We start from the raw sequence: 21,489 nt of genomic DNA, 5'->3' as shown, positions 1-21,489 counted from the left end.
TCACACCAATGCAGCACAATGGCGCTTCCCAGCACCGCAGCCACCAAGGCCCTCCTGGAAATGACGCTGCTGCTGGCTGCAGACGTGGCCTCAAACCCGTCGCCCCAGCAGCAATCCACAAGCACAGCGCACATCCCTCCCTCCGTGGAACTAAGAATGGAGGCTATTTTCAGAGAAGCTGTCCACTGATTCTGAAAATAATCAATTAACTACAAGAAGTAATAGCAACAATCATCTCAGAAGTGGAATAGGAGAAGAACGGCAACAAATGTGAGCCCAGCACAAGGAAAGGGGGTGGGGTGCAGGATGTGGGGCACAGGGCGCAGGGCACAGGCCCCAGCCCCAGGACGGAAAACGGATGGCTGGAAGAGGGAAGGCCTGGCCACCCTCCCAAGAGGATTTCTAGCTGCTCTGTCAGATTCTGAGTCTATTGTCACATAACCATTCCTAAGTGACAGCTGGAACTAGGGAATCAGAAGGGAATACTAAGCCAATCCTCGGTGATCTAGGAACTTAAAGCAGCCGCGTCCATTTCTTTGTGTTCTCTTACTCCGGTTGGGGTGCTGTTCCTCGCCTTCCCCCAACCACCTGGAACAAGCGTGGGCTGCAGGGTCTCCCATCAATCAAGCCAGTGCTCACACCAGGGCAGGCCAAGGGCCTCCGGGACAGGACGGGGAGCTGAGCCATCTGCAGTGTCACATGAAGGATGCTTCTGAGATCAAGTCTGGCTGGAGAAGAGAGAGCCCTAGACCTGCATGCACTATCCTCCTGTAGGCATGGGGACGGGGAGGAGAGTGAATGGGCCGTGTGACCCCCGCACTGCTCGGGGCTTCTGTAGGCATGAGGACGGGGAGGAGAGCGAATGGGCCGCGTGACCCCCCACATGGCTCGGGGCTTCTGTAGGCTCAGGGATGGGTAGGAGAGCGAATGGGCCGTGTGATACCCCCCCCCCCCACCCCACGGCTCGGGGCTTCTGTAGGCACGGGGACGGGGAGGAGAGCAAATGGGCTGTGTGACCCCCACCACGACTTGGGGCTTCTTAGCCCAGTCGACAACATCGAGGCGAGTGGGCTTCTCTGTGCTTTCCGAAACATCCTTCTGTCTCCCAAACGTGTGGCCAGCCCGGAGAACGAAGCCTGCATGAGCAGGGTGTAGCTCAGCAGGAATGAGAACTGGCCAAATGATGGAAAAAAAAAAAAGAATTTCCACAAATGGAAAACGAGGGGGTTCGCTACACAGATTTACCAGAAAAAGCAGCTTCAGATGAACACAGCGGTTTCTTTAAATCACACAGCAGTTTCCTTCCTAAGAGAAGCAGGGGCCATGTACCAAGATTCCGCCCGCTACCCTGAGTGGCAGCACCTGCCTCTCCTGAAGCCGTCTTTGATTTGAGGTCCCAGAAGTGTGACCGATAATAGGAATCAGGAGCGTATGAGAGTTCACAAGGGGAAAAAAAACCAGGTGATTTATAAATTATTATTTGTTTCACATAAAAAGTGGTAATACGGCAGCTTTATTCATTCTGCGGTGAGGCCACTTAGAGAGAGTGGGGACTCGGAGGGGCCACGGAAGACGCGGGAATGAGCAGCAGTTGCGACCCTGCTTGCAGTGCAAAGGCACGTGGGGCAGCAGCAGTGACGGAGGAACCAGAGACACCAGAACAGAGTCTTGTTCGGAGAAATCCAGACAGCAACTCCTCTGACGTCAGCCCCGAGTCCTTCCTGAACTCAGATCTGTGCTGGAGCCAACGGGCCTCCATGCCTGCTGAGAAAAGCTGGAATCTCTGTCCCCACAACAGAGTTGGGAGAATTCTGTCTACCATCATCAACAGAAGCACTGCAGTAATACAGTGTAAAAGCCTGGTTCTATCTTTAAAATTCCAAGTGGATTTTGTTCAGGGGTAGAGACAGGAACAAGGGAATATCGAAGGTGACGTGCCTTACTTTTCCTAGGAATTAAAAGTCCAGCAGCGTTTCAACTATGATACAGTTCCACTATCAGCAGAACCATAAACCACTATGTTGCAGAAAACTAAGACGGACCGCCAGCTATGAGTCCTCTGCTGCCCCAGTGACCGTGAGAACCACGGGACAAAGGCGCGGGCGCAGAGAACTGACCTGCACTGCGCCGACCGCAGCCTCATTACCCCAGTGGAGTGAGCACAAAGCCACAACTGTGGATTTAAAAACTGCGCATTCCTTTGGCTCTTTTCCAGAGCAGCAATTTCATACTTACAGACGAGCGATGCTGCAGGACTACCTGAGAAAACCTCGTGCTGATCTTTAAGATGAAACTTTCCAACTAAGAAACTCTGACATAAACCAGTTCTGGAGGGTCTGCAGCCCTTCTCCCAAGGTGCCTCTGAGGGCTCAACGGAAAGCCCACGGGAGCACATGCCCTTCTGTCCCCCTCTGTGTAAAGCACCTCGTTCTGGGGGTGCCCCAGGCTCAGTCGGGTTGGAGATCCGCAGGGCCTGGCCTTGACAAAGGGAACGCACGCAGGTTTCTCGAAGGACAGCGCACTGTGGTTTTGAAAAATTAGTATTATCTTTCTACGCAGTGAGCTCTGTTTATGGTTCTCACTGTCAACTTCCCAGCTTCTGTTTTATGAAATGGGAAGATCACCCAGATTCTTCAATGATCCAGAGGTGACAGCCGTCTCCTGAACAGAAAGGGTCTTCACCAGGACCTAGGAACACACAGCCTCAAAACCACCAGCGAGTGGACTCTGTCCTGCACAGCAACACCCTCCCCAGGACCCGCACCGTCGGAGCACGTCATTTTGTAAAGACCGTTCGTACTGGGGTGTTCAACCAATGGTCACTCTTTTTGTCAAGGATTAGAAAGCAGGCAAGTTTGTGAGTTTGACGGCAATACACAGGAGCGAAACCACCTTTTTCTAACAGAGTTATCTGTGCAAACATGACCACCATCAACGTACGCATGCGTGTGCAGAAAATAACCCTCTGAAGGGGGTGGGGTGGCGGGGGTGGGAGGGCACGTTTCCGCCATAGCGCAAAAGCTGCTGAAATCCTGCGGAGCAGCAAATGTAACCCCCAAGCCCTGCCCTCCCCCTTCCAGGCCTGTGCATTGCCATGGTGAAGAAAGCCAGTCCTGCTCTGGGGCTCACACTGAGAGGCCTTTGCACCCCCGCTCCCTCCCGCGAGAGCCCCCATTCCTTGGCAGAACAATGGCCTGTATGTGAGAGGGGGACTGTGGCACTCACCTGACCATCCGCCCCCTTCCCATGAGAGCCCCACCCCTCGGCAGCGCAATGCCCACATGTACATGGGGACCAGGGCACTCACCTGACCGTCCCACCCCCTCCCCTGAGAACCCCACCCCTCGGCAGCGCAACGCCCGCATGTGCATGGGGACTGGGACACTCACCTGACCGTCCTGCCCCACGTGATGGATCTGGAGGTTGCCCTACAAAGAACGAGAGGAGGAGACGGTCATGAGTAGAAACACACCAAGACACCCTCAGACACGGCAAACACGCCAAGACACATCACAGGCCACTTGAGAATAACAAGAAAACACTAGTTCTGCAAAAATTCAACCTCCAGTAGCAACAAAAGCCCCAAAACAAAATATTTAGATTTCTAGGTACTATTTATTATTTTAAAGATGAACAAACAACTCAAAAAGCATTGTACCCATTCCCCCACCCTGACCCCAAATGAAAATGTCATTTTTACTTCATTTTTTATTTTGAAAGAATCTGACTCACAAAAAGTACAGAAAGTAGCAGAGAGAAGTCCTATGTGCGTGTCGCCCAGCTTCCCCGAAGGGGGACGCCTTGCTGAGCTGTGCGGCATCACCACGCCAGGACACGGGCTGCACGCAAGGAACCAACTCACTCAACCACAGAGCTACTAAGAGCTCTCCAGTTAGAAATTCATTTTCATTTGTTGTAAAAAGGAACTGTTTTGTCTGTTAGACCCTGCTAAATGTTTATTTGCAGATACCCTGTTTTAACAAAATAACTTTAAATGAACACGGTATGAATGTATGGTGAGGAGACTGCATACTGTCACTCATCACAAAGCCATCGTTAGTATTATTAGCAATTTCTAACTTACTGCATTCAATTCCTATTGAAAACGAAAGACAATCACCTATACAAGATGGATTCAGTTTTGAAAACTGAAGAGGATAAAACTAATAATAAAAAATTGAAATTCGAGTAGTCAAGATTTTTTAGCATAAAAAAGCAAATGTGTGTTGATTTTTTTCTTTTGCTGCTGTTTCAATTTTCCTGCATTTTCAATGACTCTAAGGAAATTAAGCATTCTGACGAACTTCATAGGCTTCCAGGTATTCAAGAACTCTGGCTGAGCTCTTTGGCAGTGAGCTTAGCCTCCCAGCCCCCATCTGTCTGTGCCTTGAGAAGCAAACCTTCCCCTGCCCCTCAAAGGCAGCTCCTGCACTGGAAGGTGCTGCTGGGATCCTGCACCTCGCAGCCACTCAGGCCCCCAACTCCTGCACCTGACCTCGCTGAGCTGACAGGCGCATCTCCCGACATCTCCACGGAGATGGTCCCTGGCCCACCCACAGACACAGAACCAGGCCCTGCTCCTTCCTGGACACTCTGGCCTCCTGGGACCGTCCCCTACCTGCTCTCCGCCCTGCTGCTTCCTTCCATCCACCCATCTGACCACATTTCTTAGTGACCTGGTCATGTCTCTGTGTGGATGAGCCCACTCATTCCCAGTCACTCACGGCCGCCACATGAATTCGTTCCTCCCCTTTCACCTCATCCTCATTCCGCCCTCGGAAACCTTACGCATGTGCTCCCCTCTCAGGATAACCCACTGGGAACTGCTGGTGTCCAAATTAAAGCCACTGCCAGCAGACACGCCCGAGTCCCTGGTGCTCCACGTGCCACGGCATGCATGTGTCCACAGTCTTGCTCACGGGCACTTGGGCAGGAGGCTCTGCGCCCGCTGTGAGTCCCCGATGGCAGGGCTTCTCTCTCCTCTGCTCCCCCACAGCACCTGCACCCAGCATGAGCTCCCAGGAGGCCTCGCACGCCAACATCTCCATGAGTCCCCTTGACCTCAGCACCCGGGCTTCCTAGTCTCTGCTGCTGGTGTGTGTGGGGAAGCCTGAGATCTTTGTAGCGACACACTACTATGCACCAAACACAAAGCTGGTGCCATTGTCACGACCTAGAAACAGCCATGTTCCTCATCCCCCAGAGCACACCACGGTCACTCAGTACAACACGTGTGCGCTGCTTAGTGCCCTGTGCCTGCTGCTGCCTGTGCTGCAGGCAACAGCCCAGAGTCGAAGGACGGTCACCCGGGAGACAGTCCTGCTCTGGCACGCAAACATGGAGCATCGCAACCGGCTGGCCTCGGCTTTCCAAGAACTCAGACTGTCACTCCCGCCTTCACATTCCAGACCCCAACAGCAGCTGAGCCCACACTTCTGAGTGCGTGGCCGGGTAGAGCTCCAGAAACTGAGACAATCACAGACCCGGCAGGTGCGTCAAGGGCTATGACCAGCTCTCAGGACTGGCAGCATCACCTTGTGGGATTCCCCACCATCCCATGAAATCGGCACTAATCCCGTAGAGGCCACTAGGAAGCTGGGGCCACATGGCAGGTGAGGGGGTATGTCAGGTCACCTATGCAGGGGCAGACCCCATCTCGGCCACACTGGGGGCCTCCCCTGGCAGGAAGGGCAGGGCCAGACAGGGAGAGAAGGGTACTCAGAGGGCACTTCCAGCCAGGAGCAGAAACATCTACCCAGGAGATCTTTACCAAGACAGACCAGAAGCTGTGGAGACCAACGGACAGGAGGGGGAGGCAGTGAGGCCACAGAGACTGCAGGCCTGCTATGTGCACCCTGGAAGCGGAGTCCTGCAGCCCTCGCCCACGTTCCCTGTCCTGGGGGCTCCCTGCTGCCCTCGCACTGTGACACCGATGAAGGTCGGGAGCATGCGGGCACGGTGCCTGCAGGGACAGTGCTGCAGCGAGAGCTGACTCACCTCGCTGTCCTGCGTGATCTGGACTTGCTCCCCCTGCGGCACCTGGGCGATGTGGAGGTGTCCCTGTGGGATCCGCAGCAAGAAAAGACACCAAGAAGCATCAGAAGAAAATCAAAAGCAAAGGAAACAAGAAACATCTTCCGGAATGTTTGTTCTTGATTATCTGTTTACAATTCAAAAAGATAACTAAATCCGGAATAGTGCAATATAGTCTGTGGTCACTTCTTTAAATTAAGCTTTTGGTTCACAGTAGTCCCCCTCATCCATGAGGGTTTCAAGAAGCACCCCCTGCCCCCACCACGTGGACACCAGAAACTGTGGATGGTGCTGAACCCTGTATATGCTATGCTTTTTCCTGCCCATATGTGCCATACAGCTTGGACATGCTGGACAAAGGAACGACTCACGTCCCGGGCTGGACAGAGCAGGACGACCAGACTTCATCATGCTACTACTCAGAAGAGTATGTAATCTGAAACTTACAAATTGTTTATTTCTGGAATTTCTCATCTAATATTTTCAGATCACAGTTGACTATGGGTAATTAAAGCCTGGGAAAGTGGAAGCATGGGTAAGGGGGGGCTACTGTGTAACACAGAACATTTTCCAGTACTTCACAAAGGAGCAATAGGTCCCAGAGAAGATATTTACATCTTTAAATGTTACTAAACAAGTAAATTTTAAAATGTGCATGACACACAGAAAAGAGAGGAAATAGAAAATCACAATGTCACCTCTTTTCAAATGATACGTTCAGCTCTCTGGGGATGCTGGGAGGCTACGCAAGCAGTGTGTGGCTGAAGCAGGGGAGCTGCTGGCGTGCCTACACTCACAACAGGGCAGGCAACGTTTTTCAAATCAAAGAAACACTCATATGACTATTTAAACAGTTTGAGTAAACACTAATAAATGTGATTCAAAAAAAATCAAAGAATCCACTGTTTATACATACGGGCAGACAAATAATTCCTATAAACCTGTAAATGAAACGAATACTCCTTATCTTATTTGAAATTCTCTCTTAGTCGAAATGGATCTTAAAATAAACTCCTGTAGAATGTTCTATGTAAGCCTTATGACAAAGTTATCTACTCTGGCACGCTTTCAAAGAACTTCTTACTAACAAGATGAGAAGAACTGCCATTGTGAATGTCAAACAAATTAATAAGCTTATTAAATAAGATTCACTATTCATAACTGTCTCATCTCCTTTGGAAGAGGAAGGGTAACGCCCCCTCTAAAAGCCCCAGAATTTTCTGGAAGCCTTCCCTCTTCCAGACAGCATGCTGAAGCCACACTGAGATGAGAGCCACGCCCCACTCTCAATAGTGGAGGACCTTGTTTCCAGGAGAAAGCCCTGGTGACACGGAGGCACATGATGACCTGTCTTCAGAGGTCCCAAGGTGGCTGGTGCCACTAAAAACATAGGCTATCTCTAGTGGTACATGTAAAATTTCTAGTCATTCAGCAAAGCTTCCAGAAAAGTCTGCCTTCCTTCTCAGCCACCCCCTACTCTCGTGCCACAGAATCCAGGAGGTGTTTGTAGAGGGACTTCACCCGGGAGCAAGCCCCTAGGCGCATCAGGCTGACCACAGCTTGGGTCACAAAACCCCAACAGAGAACTCCGCACGGGCAAGGCAGGACATTGACTTGCTGCTGGGACAGTGCCCGCCCAACCTGGGTGTGCTGAGTAACTCCAAGGGAAAAGCTGCATGGGAACAATGACCTCAAGCTTTTGCCACTGATCCTAAAAGGAAATTACTCTTTCCTTCAGTAAGAGCGCCTGCACTTCTGAACTGAGAAATATTTCCGATGCTTCCCAGGAGCACGAGCTGGGGCAGGGACCACCGCACGGCCTGACCCTTGGAGCTGACTGCCCGCCTGCCTGCTGGCAGGACTGAGGTGAGCTGACTGAATGCCCCACCCCACCATGTGCTTCAATCCCTAGGCTCTGCAGCAGCCGCCCCCACCTGTGAAATGTTAAGAGCTCATGGCCACGATGACCTCTACTTTAAATGGGGACCTTGTGCCTCCTCCCAAGCTATCACTGTGCTCCCAAAACACAGCGGAACCGGTGGAAGCCGCCATGGCCCTGCCGTGGCCCACCCCGCAGCCCCCCTTCCCAAGGTGCGAGGTGGAGAGGGTACGTACTACTTGCACCTGTCCGTCTTCTCCGATCTGGTGGATCTGCACCTGCTGTGCGTTGGCCAGCGCGTAGTGCAGGGCCTGCGGCTGCGGCTGTGGCTGCGGGAGCTCGCTGGCAGGAGGTGGGGTGCTCATCATCGGCTCTGTGGGGGCAACAGGTGTGAACGGGGTGAACGAGAAGTTTCTTAGGCATTGCCTTGTGCGGCATGTGTGCACCCCCGTCCCTCACTCTCAACTCCCACAGCAGAGAAGAGGAAATGCTTCATTTTTCCTTGACTCACTGCATCTCCACTCTTCTGCAGAGATCACTACCAATGAGTCTTAGGAACTGAGGCTTCCGACATGGAATGCAGAAGGGCCTGAGAGTGGCGTGATGCTGCTATGACAAAACCCCTTCTAGTCCCCAACTTATTTAAATGAATGAAGTTCTTAAAGTGGACATTAAAAGCTGTTTCAGGCTGGCAATATTTGTCCACGGGTAATTAAACTAATAGAGCAAAAGTCTCATCCGCGCACTTAAAGATACATTTCCAACAAATTTTACTTGCTGTGTTTAATCAAAATGAGATACATTTGCTTTGATGTACTGTGTATTAATTTTCACTGTAATGATGTCTCAATCATAATTTTCTTAAACTCTTAGAATATTAAGAGTGCAGAAAAACTTTTTAATTTTCAATGTATACACGTAGTTTTGTTGCAGAGAACTATAATGACTAATTTTAAAAAGCTTTTAAGCATAAAAATGTAGTCCGGGCACGGTGGCTCTCACCTGTAATCCCAGCACTTTGTGAGGCCAAGGCAGGCAGATCACCTGAGGTCATGAGTTCAAGACCAGCCTGGCCAACATGGTGAAACCCCATCTCTACTAAAAATACAAAAATTAGACAGGCGTGGTGGTGGGGGTCTGTAATCCCAGGCACTCAGGAGGCTGAGGCAGGAGAATCACTTGAACCTGGGAGGCGGAGGTTGTAATGAGTCGAAACGGCACCACTACACTCCAGCCTGGGCAACACAGCCACTCCATCTCGGGGGGACAGGGGAGGGAAGCAGTAAGATGAAATTCTGTGAGAGAAGTAGAATGTCGATATGAATGAAAGGAGAAAAATGAAAGACATAAAATTATTGATTATTAAAGAGAAGTGGGCCAGGCACAGTGGCTCACGCCTGTAATCCCAGCACTTTAGGAGGCCAAGTCGGGCAAGATCACTTCAGGTCAGGAGTTCGAGACCAGCCTGACCAACATGGTGAACCCCATCTCTACTAAAAATACAAAAATTAGCCAGGTGTGGTGGCACGCGTCTGTAGTCCCAACTACTTGGGAGGCTGAAGTAGGAGAATCACTTGAACCTGGGAGTAGGTGGTTACACAGTGAGCTGAGATGGCACCATGGCACTCAGCTCCAGGCAACAGAGTGAGCGGGGGAAGGGATGGGGAGGGGCAAGAGAGGGGAGGGCAAGAGGGGGAGGGGGAGGGGAGGAGGAGGGGCGGAGAGGGGAAGGGGAGAGAAAAGCTTTCCATGTATTTTTCACCAATAGCTAATGGTAGGTATTAAATTGCCATAGTACATAGATTCCACTGAATACATTTTTTAAAGTAACAATAAAATGTTGGGTTTTTTTTGTTTTGTTTTGTTTTGTTTTTTTTGAGGGAGAGTCTTGCTCTGTCACCCAGGCTGGAGTGTAGTGGTATGACCTTGGCTCACTGCAAGTTCTGCCTCCCAAGTTCAAGCGATTCTCCTGCCTCAGCCTTCCAAGTAGCTGGGATTACAGGCAGCCACCATCATGCTGGGCTAATTTTTTTTTGTATTTTTTTGTAGAGAAGGGATTTCAACCAGGTTGGCCAGGCTGGTTTTGAACTCCTGACCTCAAATGATCTGCCTGCCTCAGCCTCCCAAAATGCTGGGATTATAGGTGTAAGCCACTGTGCCCAGCCACATTAATAGAATGTTGATACTTGCAATATGCTAGAAATTGCCTAGCTACACTAAATCAGAATCTGAAATTCATGAGATTCAAAGGAGATTCAACATGCCCACCTGCATGCTGCACGTGGAGAGCTCGGCTCCAGCCAAAGACCCTGACTCCACCTGAGCACCTCCAGTGATGGGTCATGTCCCAAAGCAACCACCGCCAGGCAGCGCTGCGTGCTCCACGGCGGCTTCCTGTCTGCCTGAGCAGTTAGGGAGCACTCACCACCACAGGTCCTCGAGCAAGCCTTGTGCACCCCAGGAAGAAAATGACAAAATCCCAGATGGGCTGCAGCCCACCTCCGCGGAGCTGCTGTTCCTCCACTGACACTCTTAGCACCTGCAAAACCAGCCTAATTCTTCACTTATGTGCTGCTTCTCCAGGCATCTAACCATTATCAAACCTTGTGAAATCTCCATTTCCAACCGTTTCCCCAAAGACAACTGTTTCCAGCCCACTGCCACCATGACAGTCTGTCCCTGGACAGCTTCTCCCAGCAGCTCCAAAACACTCCACTGGGGCCACAGGGCAGACAAGCTAAGAATGGGTGTGCTCCAGAGTGCACGTTGCAACCACAAGGGCTCCGAGGAAGCTCCTGCACACCAGCGCAGCCAGCAAAACACTCGGCTTCACACGCTGTTGCACCACCGTCTACCCCTGTGCAAATGCTCTGAGTCTACATTTCCAGCTATGACATTTCAGCTCATTAAATGTACCCTTTCAAGATTCTGGTATCCTAATGACGCAGGCCAACATATCTGGCAGTCGTCAGGTTATATAACAGCAGTTTCTTGCTCACTAAGGTCCTGGCAAGTCATTTAACTTGGGTTTTGATTCCCCATTGGATGAAGCAGACCGCTAACCTTACCAAATGCACGTACCCGAAACACATGGAAGGCAAGCCTGGCAACAACTCTCCTCGCTCTTCGAGTCTAGGAGTTCCATACGGTTCTTTTTTATGTCTTCTGTTTCTCTCCTTGCTATGTTCCTTTTTTCCTTTAAATTCTTGAATGTAATTTGAATAGATTTCAATGTCCTGGTCAGTTAATTCCAGACAGGGTCCCTTCCTATTTGCTGATTTTCTGATCATAGGTCACAATCTCCTGCTTCCTGCTACTCTGGACTAGATACTGGAGATTGTGAATTTTACTTTGTTGGGTGTCTAGGTTTTGTTGTCTTTCTTTTAAAAGTGTTGTTACTTGTGGTTCAATGTGATCTTTCTCAGGCTGACTTAAGCTCTGCCTTTATTCTAGGGATAGTTTAGCCTGCCAGTAGGCATGGCCTGCTAGTGCAGTGACTGATCACTGAGGACTCCGGCCAGTGGGAATCCAACCACCACCCAGCCTGGGGTGAGCTTAGGAGCCATTGAGCTCATGCCTGCCTTGGAATCCCCCAAACACCCAAGAAGGCCCCCGTGTAATCCTCTGCTCTTAAGAATTTGATTCCACAACTTTCTGCTGCCGCAGCCTCTCTCAACTCCAACCCATCTCCTCCATGCAGTGATGCAGCTGTCTCTGCCTGGCATCTCCCTGTCCCCTCCTCTCGTGTTCCTTCTCTCAGGATCACGGTCCTGTGCTGTTGCTTGTCTAATGTCTTAGGACAGCCCATTCACAGATTTTTGTCCAGATTTCAACGGCAAGAGAATTCAATCTGGTTCCTGCTACTGTGCCTGACACAAATCTCCTCTCCTTGACTTTTTTTTTTTTTTTTTTTTTTGAGACGGAGTCTTGCTCTGTAGCCCAGGCTGGAGTGCAGTGGTGTGATCTCGGCTCACTGCAAGCTCCGCCTCCCAGGTTCACGCCATTCTCCTGCCTCAGCCTCCCGAGTAGCTGGGACTACAGGCGCCCGCCATCACACCCGGCTAATTTTTTTGACATTTTTAGTAGAGACGGGATTTTACCGTGTTAGCCAGGATGGTCTCGATCTCCTGACCTCATGATCTGCCCACCTCGGCCTCCCAAAGTGCTGGGATTACATGCGTGAGCCACAGCACCCGGCTTTTTTTTTTTTTTTTTTTGAGATACAGTCTCGCTCTATCACCCAGGCTACAGTGCGGTGGCATAATCTCAGCTCACTGCAACCTCTGCCTCCTGGATTCAAGCAATTCTCCTGCCTCAGCCTCCCAAGTAGCTGGGATTAAAGGCATGCGCCACCACACCTGGCTAATTTTTGTATTTTTAGTAGAGACGGGGTTTCACCATGTTGTCCAGGCTGGTCTCAAACTGCTGACCTCAGGTGATCAGTTTGCCTCAGCCTCCCAAAGTGCTGGGATTACAGGCATGAGCCACCACGCCTGGGCTCCCTGACTTTTAAACAACATTTTTTACAATTATAAAACTAATGCAGTGCTTGTTGGAAATAACTGAGAAACTACAATGAAAGACAAAGGGAAAAATAAAAATTATCCTACTACCTAGAGACGGGCACTGTAAAAATGATCACACATAAATTTTTAATCAACTTCCACATATACCTATATATCTGCAATAAAAATGGTATCATGCCATAAGTATAGTCCTCACATCGCTCTCTGCTGCCTAGCTATGAATATTCAAGAGCAGAATTCAAGTCATGAGCAATATTCCTACAGCCGCATTTCAATAGCCACAGGTTACGCTGCTACATGGTATTTCAGTGAATGCCCTTAACCCACACCCCAGGACTGCTACCTCTCTCAAGTCCCAAGGCAGAATTCCTCATTGCAGTAGAAAGGCCTAGAATAGAAGAGCTTCCTCAACACAGGTCACTCAATAAAGCGCTGCTTTAGGGACACAACTTGTGTGGCCCACTACAGGCAGCCACCTCCCATCCTCAAGCCCCTGGGCAGCAGCTGAGGCCGAGTATCTGATAACTACCAAAACAGCCCGGGAAAACCACTTCCTGAAGTCCGGTTCAGAAAGAATCAGGCCCCGGGAGAACTCCAGGTGATCTGGTCTGTAACTCCCAGGACTTCCAGAATAAAGGGTTCCGGCCGACAAAGACTCCACTGAATAGGAGAGCTGGCCCTGCCCACGGCTGCCCTCACATCCTGACCCCAGCCCCAGTCAGAGCTCAAGTTCCAAGAGTCGCTGCCAATGCAGCTACTGTGGGGAGCTTTAAGAGAATAGTTTTCATTCAAATACTTATTAAAATATTTTGAGATGTCTTGGGTGAAAGGCAGTATCAAGTCACATTGTCATTCCTAGTGAAAATTCTCCAAGGAGAACAATCCCCCCAGCGATGACTGAGAGGCAACTCAAAGAGAACTGTTTCCATTATCTTGTGGATAAATCCAACTAAGGCCATGAACTCAAAGTAAAAATAAAGCACAATTCAGAATCCACCCCACTTCCTCACCCGGGGTCACCCGGCAAATCGTGAGAATACAACGGCCGGCAGCCCCACGCAAAGGCCTCGGCCTCCTTGCCCCCATCCAGAAGACTTCCAGGAGGCCCAACAGGCCCTCTGTCCCTCACGGAGGAGCCTGGAGCAGGCCCGAGGCTGTCCGTGTGAAGGGCGCACAGGGCCAGGCACAGCTCCTGCGGCTCCACTGCTCCGTGCGCACCGCGCAAGCCTCTGGCCTCGGCTCCCGGCGATTGGTGGAGCCGCCGGCCACGCACTGGCTGCCCCTGAGGGTGCCACCAGGCCAGCTGCCCCGAGCGGGGGAGGGCGGCCTCTCCTGCAGCACGAGGCCTACCTGAGGGGCAGTAGGAGGACGAGTTGGGCGTTCTCCGCGAGAAGCTCTTGACGGCCAGGCTCTGGCCCCGCTGCTTGCGCCGCCATGCCGTGCGGCACTTGGAGTCGATGCTCTGCTTGATTCGGTACCAGTCGGATTCTGTGATGCCAAATTTATAGAAAAGGTGACCTGGAAGGACACATCCAAGGAGAAGCGGTGAGGCCTGTTTGGGACAGCCACCAGGAGCCGCCTGGCTGCAGGGCCGGGGCCCGCTGAAGAGGCCTCACCCAGGCACCCCAGCCCGCCAGGCCAGCCCCGTCTTCCTGCAAGGGTCTGGAAAGGCCCACTGCACAGAAGGTGCTTAGCTGGCCCACAGGCGGGGCTCCCCACGAGATATAAATGCGCACTAAGGTGTCATGACACACTCTTTCCATTTACTTAACTTCTCGATCCCTCTGACTTGGTCTGCCCACACCAGGTGCACACTTGGGGCTCTCACAAGATTCCCAGACCTTCCACGTCCCAACTTCCCTCTGCCCTGAGCTCACAGCAGCACCCAAAGTCCTGAATGCCCAGAGGGTGAGATCAGGGACCTCAACAATTGGATCAGAACTCGCTGGTCCTCTGCCTACTCGGGCCTGCTCGGCCACCGCCTTCCCTTCCTTCATGTCCTGGCTTCACCATCCCCCTGGATAACCACCTGGCCCTCCCGCCCTCCTGGGCTCCCACCCTCCTCCCACTTGTTTTGTCAGAGCACTGACCACCTTCCGGCATTTGGAGAATTCATGTGTGTATTGTTACTCTGTCCCCCTCACAAACACAGTTTCGAGAATTCAGGTGTGTATTGTTACTGTTCCCCTCGCAAACACAGTTTGGAGAATTCATGTGTGTATTGTTATTCTGTTCCCCTCGCAAACACAGTTTGGAGAATTCATGTGTGTATTGTTATTCTGTTCCCCTCGCAAACACAGTTTGGAGAATTCAAGTTATGTATTGTTACTCTGTCCCCCCCACAAACACAGTTTGGAGAATTCATGTATGTATTGTTACTCTGTTCCCCTGGTAAACACAGTTTGGAGAATTCACATATATATTGTTATTCTGCTCCCCTCGCAAACACAGTTTGGAGAATTCAAGTATGTATTATTACTCTCTCCCCCTCATAAACACAGTTTGGAGAATTCACGCATGTATTGTTATTCTGTCCCCCTCGCAAACACAGTTTGGAGAATTCATGTATGCACTGTTACTCTGTCCCCCTCATAAACACAGGGGCCTTTGTTGTGTCCACCCATGGGGGTCAGGCACCCAGAACATTCTGGCACACAGTGGCTGCTCCTGTGTAAATAGTGATGACAACGGACTGCAAGACACCCTCCCATCGCTGCTCAGGTCCGGGGCTTGCTTATGTCATTCCCGACGCCTCTCTATCGTGCCTTCTCAACTAGAGTACAAACTCCTTACGGGCAGGGCCTGTGTCCTCATCCCTGGAGTCCTTATACCACAAGCCGAGTGGGCACAACCTACTCTCACTGTGGGGCCAAAGCTAGGTGCATCGTCTTCCTGGGGCTCACCGTGCACACGCAGAGAACTGTCCTGGGACCCCCAGTTCTCTACCACCTGCGCTACGGAGAGCTCTCAGCACGCCCTGAGCAGCATCCAGAGATGCCCTGTATTCAACGAGAAGAAAACTGAGGATCCGAAGGCCATGGCGGAGCAGGTGACAGGATGGAGCCAGCGGCCCACTGCACGCCCGGCCACTTCCCACTAGGCCACAGGACCCCATCCCTGTAGCGATGACGAATGTGGGCATGATGGGAAGGGCTCTTCAATGCAGTGGGCTCTCTAGCTGGCTCATGCAACTTCACTAATTTACAGGAAAATACATGGATGGAATCCAGAATTGTAGTAATAAAAAGATTAAGCTGAAAAGTGTCCCGTTTCAACTACCAAGAGCCTCAAGTTCGGACTCTACTGCCCAAACCCTAAAAATCTGTTCCCACCTAAAATGGTGGAAATAATTAAAACACAGGAAGAAGTGTTTGGGTTTTTTTAAGTACTCTATTAGGTATCAAAAGTCCCTTGGGTTTTGGAGACATGCCTCTTGACTTTTTTATCAGTAGAGACTTGAGACACGTTTTGACTCTCTGTATAATCACAACCAACCTGTCTGTGCTGCAGACAAAAAGAAACCAGCCAGGATGGTGGGATTTGTAGGATGAGAGGGAAGAACACCCTAAAGTGGTTTCGGCAGCACATTTTCACCCTCATGCATAAAGAAGCCATACAGGAAGCAGCCGCCCTTTGGCTTCCAATTTTCGGGTCATCTCTAAAATACTCCAAGTCACCCTCGAATCTTGGCTGGGTGACTGGGGCGCCTCAGGAAGCCCCACGCTGAGCAACTTTAGTGACTCACAGAGGAACCCAGCCGCTGGCTGTGGTCATGGGGGAACCCAACCATTAAAATCACTAGGAAATCCTTACAGGAGAGCCCAGCTGCTGCCAGAGGTTGCACCACAGTTACCGGAAAACCCAGCTTTCAAACTGCACTTCAGTAGTTTCATGAGAGCCCAGCTACTGATTTTAGACACAAAGCAGCCCAGCTTCTGCCACCGGGAGGCAAGAAAGAAACAGCCATCCCACCAGCAGGAAAACGTCTTTGGAGCACGAGTCGATAAAAAGAAACATCCTCAGAACCGCCCTCCTGTGACCCTCCCACCTTCACACTCCAGGAGAAAAATTCCATAGACTTTGAAGGATGAATGAGTCCATACAAAATTTAAAAACGGGTTAGTAACAGGAAAGAAGATAAATCTAAAACACCCAGGTGTATAGGTAAGAGAAATGAGTGAAAACATTCACATTTAAATTCAACTTTGTAAAAATCAAGTTGCCAGTTCAAACCCTGACTCATACTTATTAAATAAAAAATATATATTCATCTGGTTACCTGCCACCAAGTTTCCATTGTCCTCAGACATCAAATTATCTAATTCCTTCCATCTGCGCTCCAGGCCCCAGCCTGGGCGAATGCCCCCTGCCGGCCACCAAGGAGATCCAGAGAACGGACCAGCCGCCCAAGTGCTGCCCACAGAGTGCGGTGGGTGAGGAGGGCGAGGATCTGAATGTGCACTTACGGGTGCAGGCGACGCCCGCAGATGCTACTGGACAGCAGCTGGGGCAAGCGCCCACGTCTGGGCAGCCCTCGGGGTCTGGATTCCTTTACCTTTTCTGACAGCACTGAGCAGCCGCACTTAACAGGGAGCAGGAAAAATCCTATCATGATGGGATCAAAAGATCACCTTGAATTTAACTGCCATTTTCCACTTTAAGCATGTGATCTCATGTTATTTGACGGACATTTTTTTTAAAAGCCTCATGAAGTAGGAATGTCACTACTCTCATCACTTTGGTTTTGAGGCAAAAGCCAGAAAAAGGAGAAGTGATGTGTCCAAGTCCAATTACTAGTTAGGAGTGAGCACCGGCCTTAAAGCGCAAGCTTCCTGGGCCCATCAGGTGGAGAAGCAGCGGCCCTCACTGGATCCTGAGAACCCATGAGAGGTGCTCGGGGAGACGGGAAGAACACGCACAGCCCCGCACACGTGCCTCTGCTGTCCTGAGCTCCCTCAGCCCAAGGCACCCGCAGCCCCTGCTCTGGGAGGCCTAGTCGGACTTCAATCGAGGCAGAAGTCTCCCCTGCAGCAGTGCCCAGGACACAAGGAGAACAGAAGTGCTCGGCATCTGGCTGCTGAGGCTCACGGGATCCCCACAGCGTGGCGTCACCTGGGAGCAGAACACCCTGTCTGGCCTCAGTCCCTGCTTTCCCCAGCCATATCCCTACACTACACCCACCGAGGCCCCTCAAGGCCGGGACGGGCTTGCCTTCCAGGCTCAGCCAGGCAGCATCCCTGCCACTGTGCACGCCTCTATTTTCCTGGCGAGCTGTCCTGCAGTCCCCAAAGAGCTAAAGAGTCTCCATTACACCGTTAGCTGCCTTCGCTGCCTTCCCACTTTCCAGAACCCCCGTTACCGACTCTGGTGGTTCAAATCATAAGCCGATTCCCAGCTCTCCACCTGTGGGGCCATGAGAGGCACTGTGGGAAGCGAGACGAGAGACCCAGGAGGGCTTGTCACCTTGTGCCTTGGTGGGTGGCATGGGGCTTTATCAGTCACAAAGGAATGAAGAGCCCCACCTGCTAGCGCACTCTCATGTGCAAGGGAAGGCAGCACAAAACCGAGTGCCAACAACTGATTTCTTCAAATTACAGACTCGACGTGACAGCGCTGCCTAGAAAAACAAAAGGCATCTCGAAGCCTCTGCCCGATGGAAGCCAGCTGACATGCTCCCTCCCGGGGGAAGCATACACAGCCCACGCCCCGTGCACCTCAAACGTCCAGCCTCCAGGCCAAGCCGGCTGCCTTCTTCAAGCCTGCTGACTCACTCCTTTATGAGAAAAAATGGAGAGACACCTGTCCTCAGTCTGTTAGCAAGAGAGCCCCTCACAGCCACCTGCAGGACCACCTCCAGGTCACAGCATCTGGGTGACCTGCTGAGAAGGAGGCTCTGCTCACTTTTCTGCCTGAAGCCCACACTGACCACACCTTCCTCCCAGCTCTCAGTCACCGTGAGGCGCTCAATGTCCCAAGACACACAGACAAACACCCACCCCTGCATGGAGTCCACATTCTGCCTTAAGGACACATATAGGGCAGCCTTACCCTTCACCTCACAGAGAACCTGGAGAAGAGACAGCACTTGACCACCCGTGTCCTGTGTCCTGGGCTGAACAGTGTCCCCACAAAACTCACGTCCTGGCCCAGGACCCCAGAATGTGACCTGACTGGGAACTAGGGTCTCTGCAGATGTGATTCGTTAGGTTGTAATGAGGTCATCCTGCAGGAGACGGAGCTCCAAATCCAGTGACTGTCCTCATAAGGAGAGGGACACAGAGGGAGACACGGGGGGAAGACAGCCGTGGGGGAGGCGGCCAGAGACTGGAGGGATGCGGCCACCACCAGAAGCTGGGAGAGGGAAAGGGTCTTCTCAGGCAGCGTGGCCCTGCCCACACCTTCATCCCAGGCATGTGGCCTCCAAACCTGCACGAGAACACAAGCCTGTGTTCTAAGCCAGCCAGGCTGTGAGCTTTGTCCCAGCAGCCCCAGGAACCTGAGGCACCCTGCAAGACACAACGGGGCCAGGTCGCACACCTGCACTCACAGGGACAGGTGTGGGTGAAGCGGCCCCCGCTGCTTCCCACTAGGAAACACCACCTGGCTTGGAGTGAATGATTTGAAAAGAACTACAATCATCTGACAGGTCAACCCTGAAAGCATAACTTTTTACTTTGTGCAAATGAATCCAGTCTTTCCATAACTGCTAGGAGGTCTCATGGGGATCGGCCATCCACAGCAGCATTCTTTAGATCAGACGAGATCAGGTGTGTTCAGGGTGGCATGGCCTTAGACAGCATTCTTTAGAAAAGCCCTCAGATCCAGGGTCACCGGCTTGGATGCAGAGTCCAAGCAGAGGCGTGAGCGAGCTGCAGATAGAAATCCTAAGAACTAAACCAATTTCTCTTCATGGAGAAAACAGGCGAATGCTGCTGTCCTGAGAGCACATTCCTTAGGAAAATGCTCCAAGGTTTTCCAAGTTGCAATAATATGCTACTTTTGCATAAAACACACAAATTTGGTTAGCTGCCCAAATTCGGGGGGTCCACCAATCCTTGGGAACCCTAAGAAAGCCAACACCCCAAAAAGCAAATTTCTCTCTCTCCCTCTTTCAATAACCTCATTTCCTCATTTTGAGAAGGTGGTACTTAGAGACTTTACCTACTGTGTGTTTCAAAATGTAGACTTTTTTCTCCAGAAAAAGAAAGAAAATCTTTCTGCTGACAAATAAGGAGAAACTTAAATCAAAATCTTCTCCCCCGTGAGCTGCCTGGGTTGAGTGAGGACAGCCGCAGGCCTCTGATTGCTGAGGCTACAGGCGTCACTGCGGGCTCTGAAGCAACAGCAGAGAGTAAGGTGGGGCGATGCAGCCAATTCCACTCCTGCCGCTGTTCAAGCTGGGGCCTGGGAGGTTTGGTCCATGCATTTATTTCATTTGTTTTGGTTTTTTCGGCAACAATCAGCAATAAGAATGAAACTGGGCCACAGGAAGAAAAGGTAAAGCCATGCTTTTCACGTTTCAACTATTCCGTCTAAGCACGAGCCACGCAGGCACGCCTGGCCTGAGGCGGGGGGAGAAGGCACAGCCCTGGTCCATACGTAGCAGTTGCTCCAGGCCCCTCCACACGGCCCTGTGGACAGGCCAGCCTTCCTCATGCAGTCACCCTGAAGGTCAGCCACACCATGACCTTCCCAAAGCTCGGCTCTAGAGACCAGAATTCACTGGGCATCTCTAAGGGGCCGGGCACTGTGAGCAAGCCCAGGAGCCCCACCCCGGAGGGACTTCCAGCAGAATGACGGTGCTAGCGGACGCCCCTGCCAGGGGACCGTGCTCCGGAGCCCAGCTCAGAGCCTGGGGAGGCCAGGGCAGTGGGCCCCAAGCCATGAGGTCCAGTAGCCTGGTGAACACAGCCAATGACCTCAGCTGTCTGGAGGATGGCCCCGAAGCCAGCGGGCCCAGGGGAGAGGGTGGTGGCCCATGCCAGGTTCCCACTCCCCTCTCCGGCCTCCAGACCCCCATCGAGGTTGGCAGCACTTCCCAAGCAAGGAGAAGCTCAGCAGAGAAGGTCAACTCATAGCCACAACACGCAGGGAATCGCAGCCTGCCCCATTCTGCCCCACGCAGTGCCTTCCACCGCCCCACACGGACTCCCTGAATACAGACACAGCCACCCCACCGCCATGGGCTCTGCTGTGAGTATCGCCCTGCCATGCCCCTGTCACCTCACTGGAACATTCCCTGTGCTTGATTAATAAAAAGACCAATTGCACCCAATGCCCTGAAAGCCCGAATCCTTAGCCTGACATTCCAAGGCACTGTCTCCAAGGCAGAGCCAGCTGGCCTCCAGCTTCACATCCAAGGCCCCTGTCATCTCCCCGGTGGAGCAGGGACTCCTCACCTAGGAACAGGGCCCAGCCCCGAATGCCACTGCCCCACACAGCACAGCATGCTCATCCCACACGCCACCATCCTCTCCAAAGAGCACCCGCTCCTCTCTGTCCAGGCTGCGCCTCCAACCTGTAGCCCAGCCTGACACTCCTGCGACACCCCACAATGCCACCTCTCAGGTTACAGATGCTTCTATCTACCTGACCGCACGCTCTGCCATCAGGGCCATTTCTCGTTCGTCTATATATCTCAACGCACTCCACACTGTGATCCACACAGCAAGCACCAGCACGAAGCAACCCCCGGGTTTCAAGCTGGAAGCACATCACGTGGTCAGGTGCGCAGATGTGTGCTCTTGGCCACGCCATGCCCTAAAGCAGAGGATGGAGGGGGTGGTGGGTCTGCTGCCCGCCTCTGAAGGCAGTGTCCTGTTGGAGCACAGCCACGACCATGCGCTGACACCTTGTCTGTGGCTGCTTTCAGAGGTGAGCAGTTGAACAGAGACCCCAGGGCCTGCAAAGCCTGAAATATCTGCCGTGTGGCCCTTCAGAAGAAGGCTGAGGGTGATCCCTGCCCCATGACCCTCTGATCCTCCTGACCTGCTTTACTCCACCGCTGAGAAGCTGTGAGGAGGCCCCACGTGTGGTCTCCCAGGCAGTTAT

At 52.0% G+C, this 21,489-nt stretch overlaps 1 protein-coding gene across 18 annotated transcripts in view; it reads right to left on the bottom strand.

Annotated features, from left to right (window-relative positions):
* Positions 1-21,489, bottom strand: part of BANP (BTG3 associated nuclear protein) — a 123,447-nt gene that overhangs the window by 36,209 nt on the left and 65,749 nt on the right. For 10 of the 18 annotated variants that reach the window (XM_055364479.2, XM_031002800.3, XM_055364487.2 and 7 more), the window contains 4 exons: positions 13,789-13,956; positions 8,149-8,285; positions 5,998-6,060; positions 3,390-3,428 (listed from right to left, as the gene is read on the bottom strand). In XM_055364479.2, coding sequence (XP_055220454.1) covers positions 3,390-3,428; positions 5,998-6,060; positions 8,149-8,285; positions 13,789-13,956 — 407 coding nt within the window. Of the gene's footprint in view, positions 1-3,389; positions 3,429-5,997; positions 6,070-8,148; positions 8,286-13,788; positions 13,957-21,489 lie in introns of all 18 variants that reach the window. The other 8 variants (XM_055364478.2, XM_055364483.2, XM_055364484.2 and 5 more) reach the window with 1 other exon arrangement.

This window comes from Gorilla gorilla, chromosome 18 (genome assembly GCF_029281585.2).
Source record: "Gorilla gorilla gorilla isolate KB3781 chromosome 18, NHGRI_mGorGor1-v2.1_pri, whole genome shotgun sequence".
NCBI classification, from domain to species: Eukaryota; Metazoa; Chordata; class Mammalia; order Primates; family Hominidae; genus Gorilla; species Gorilla gorilla.
Note: the sequence above shows the minus strand (reverse complement) of the source record. Positions and strands in the feature narration are given on the sequence as shown.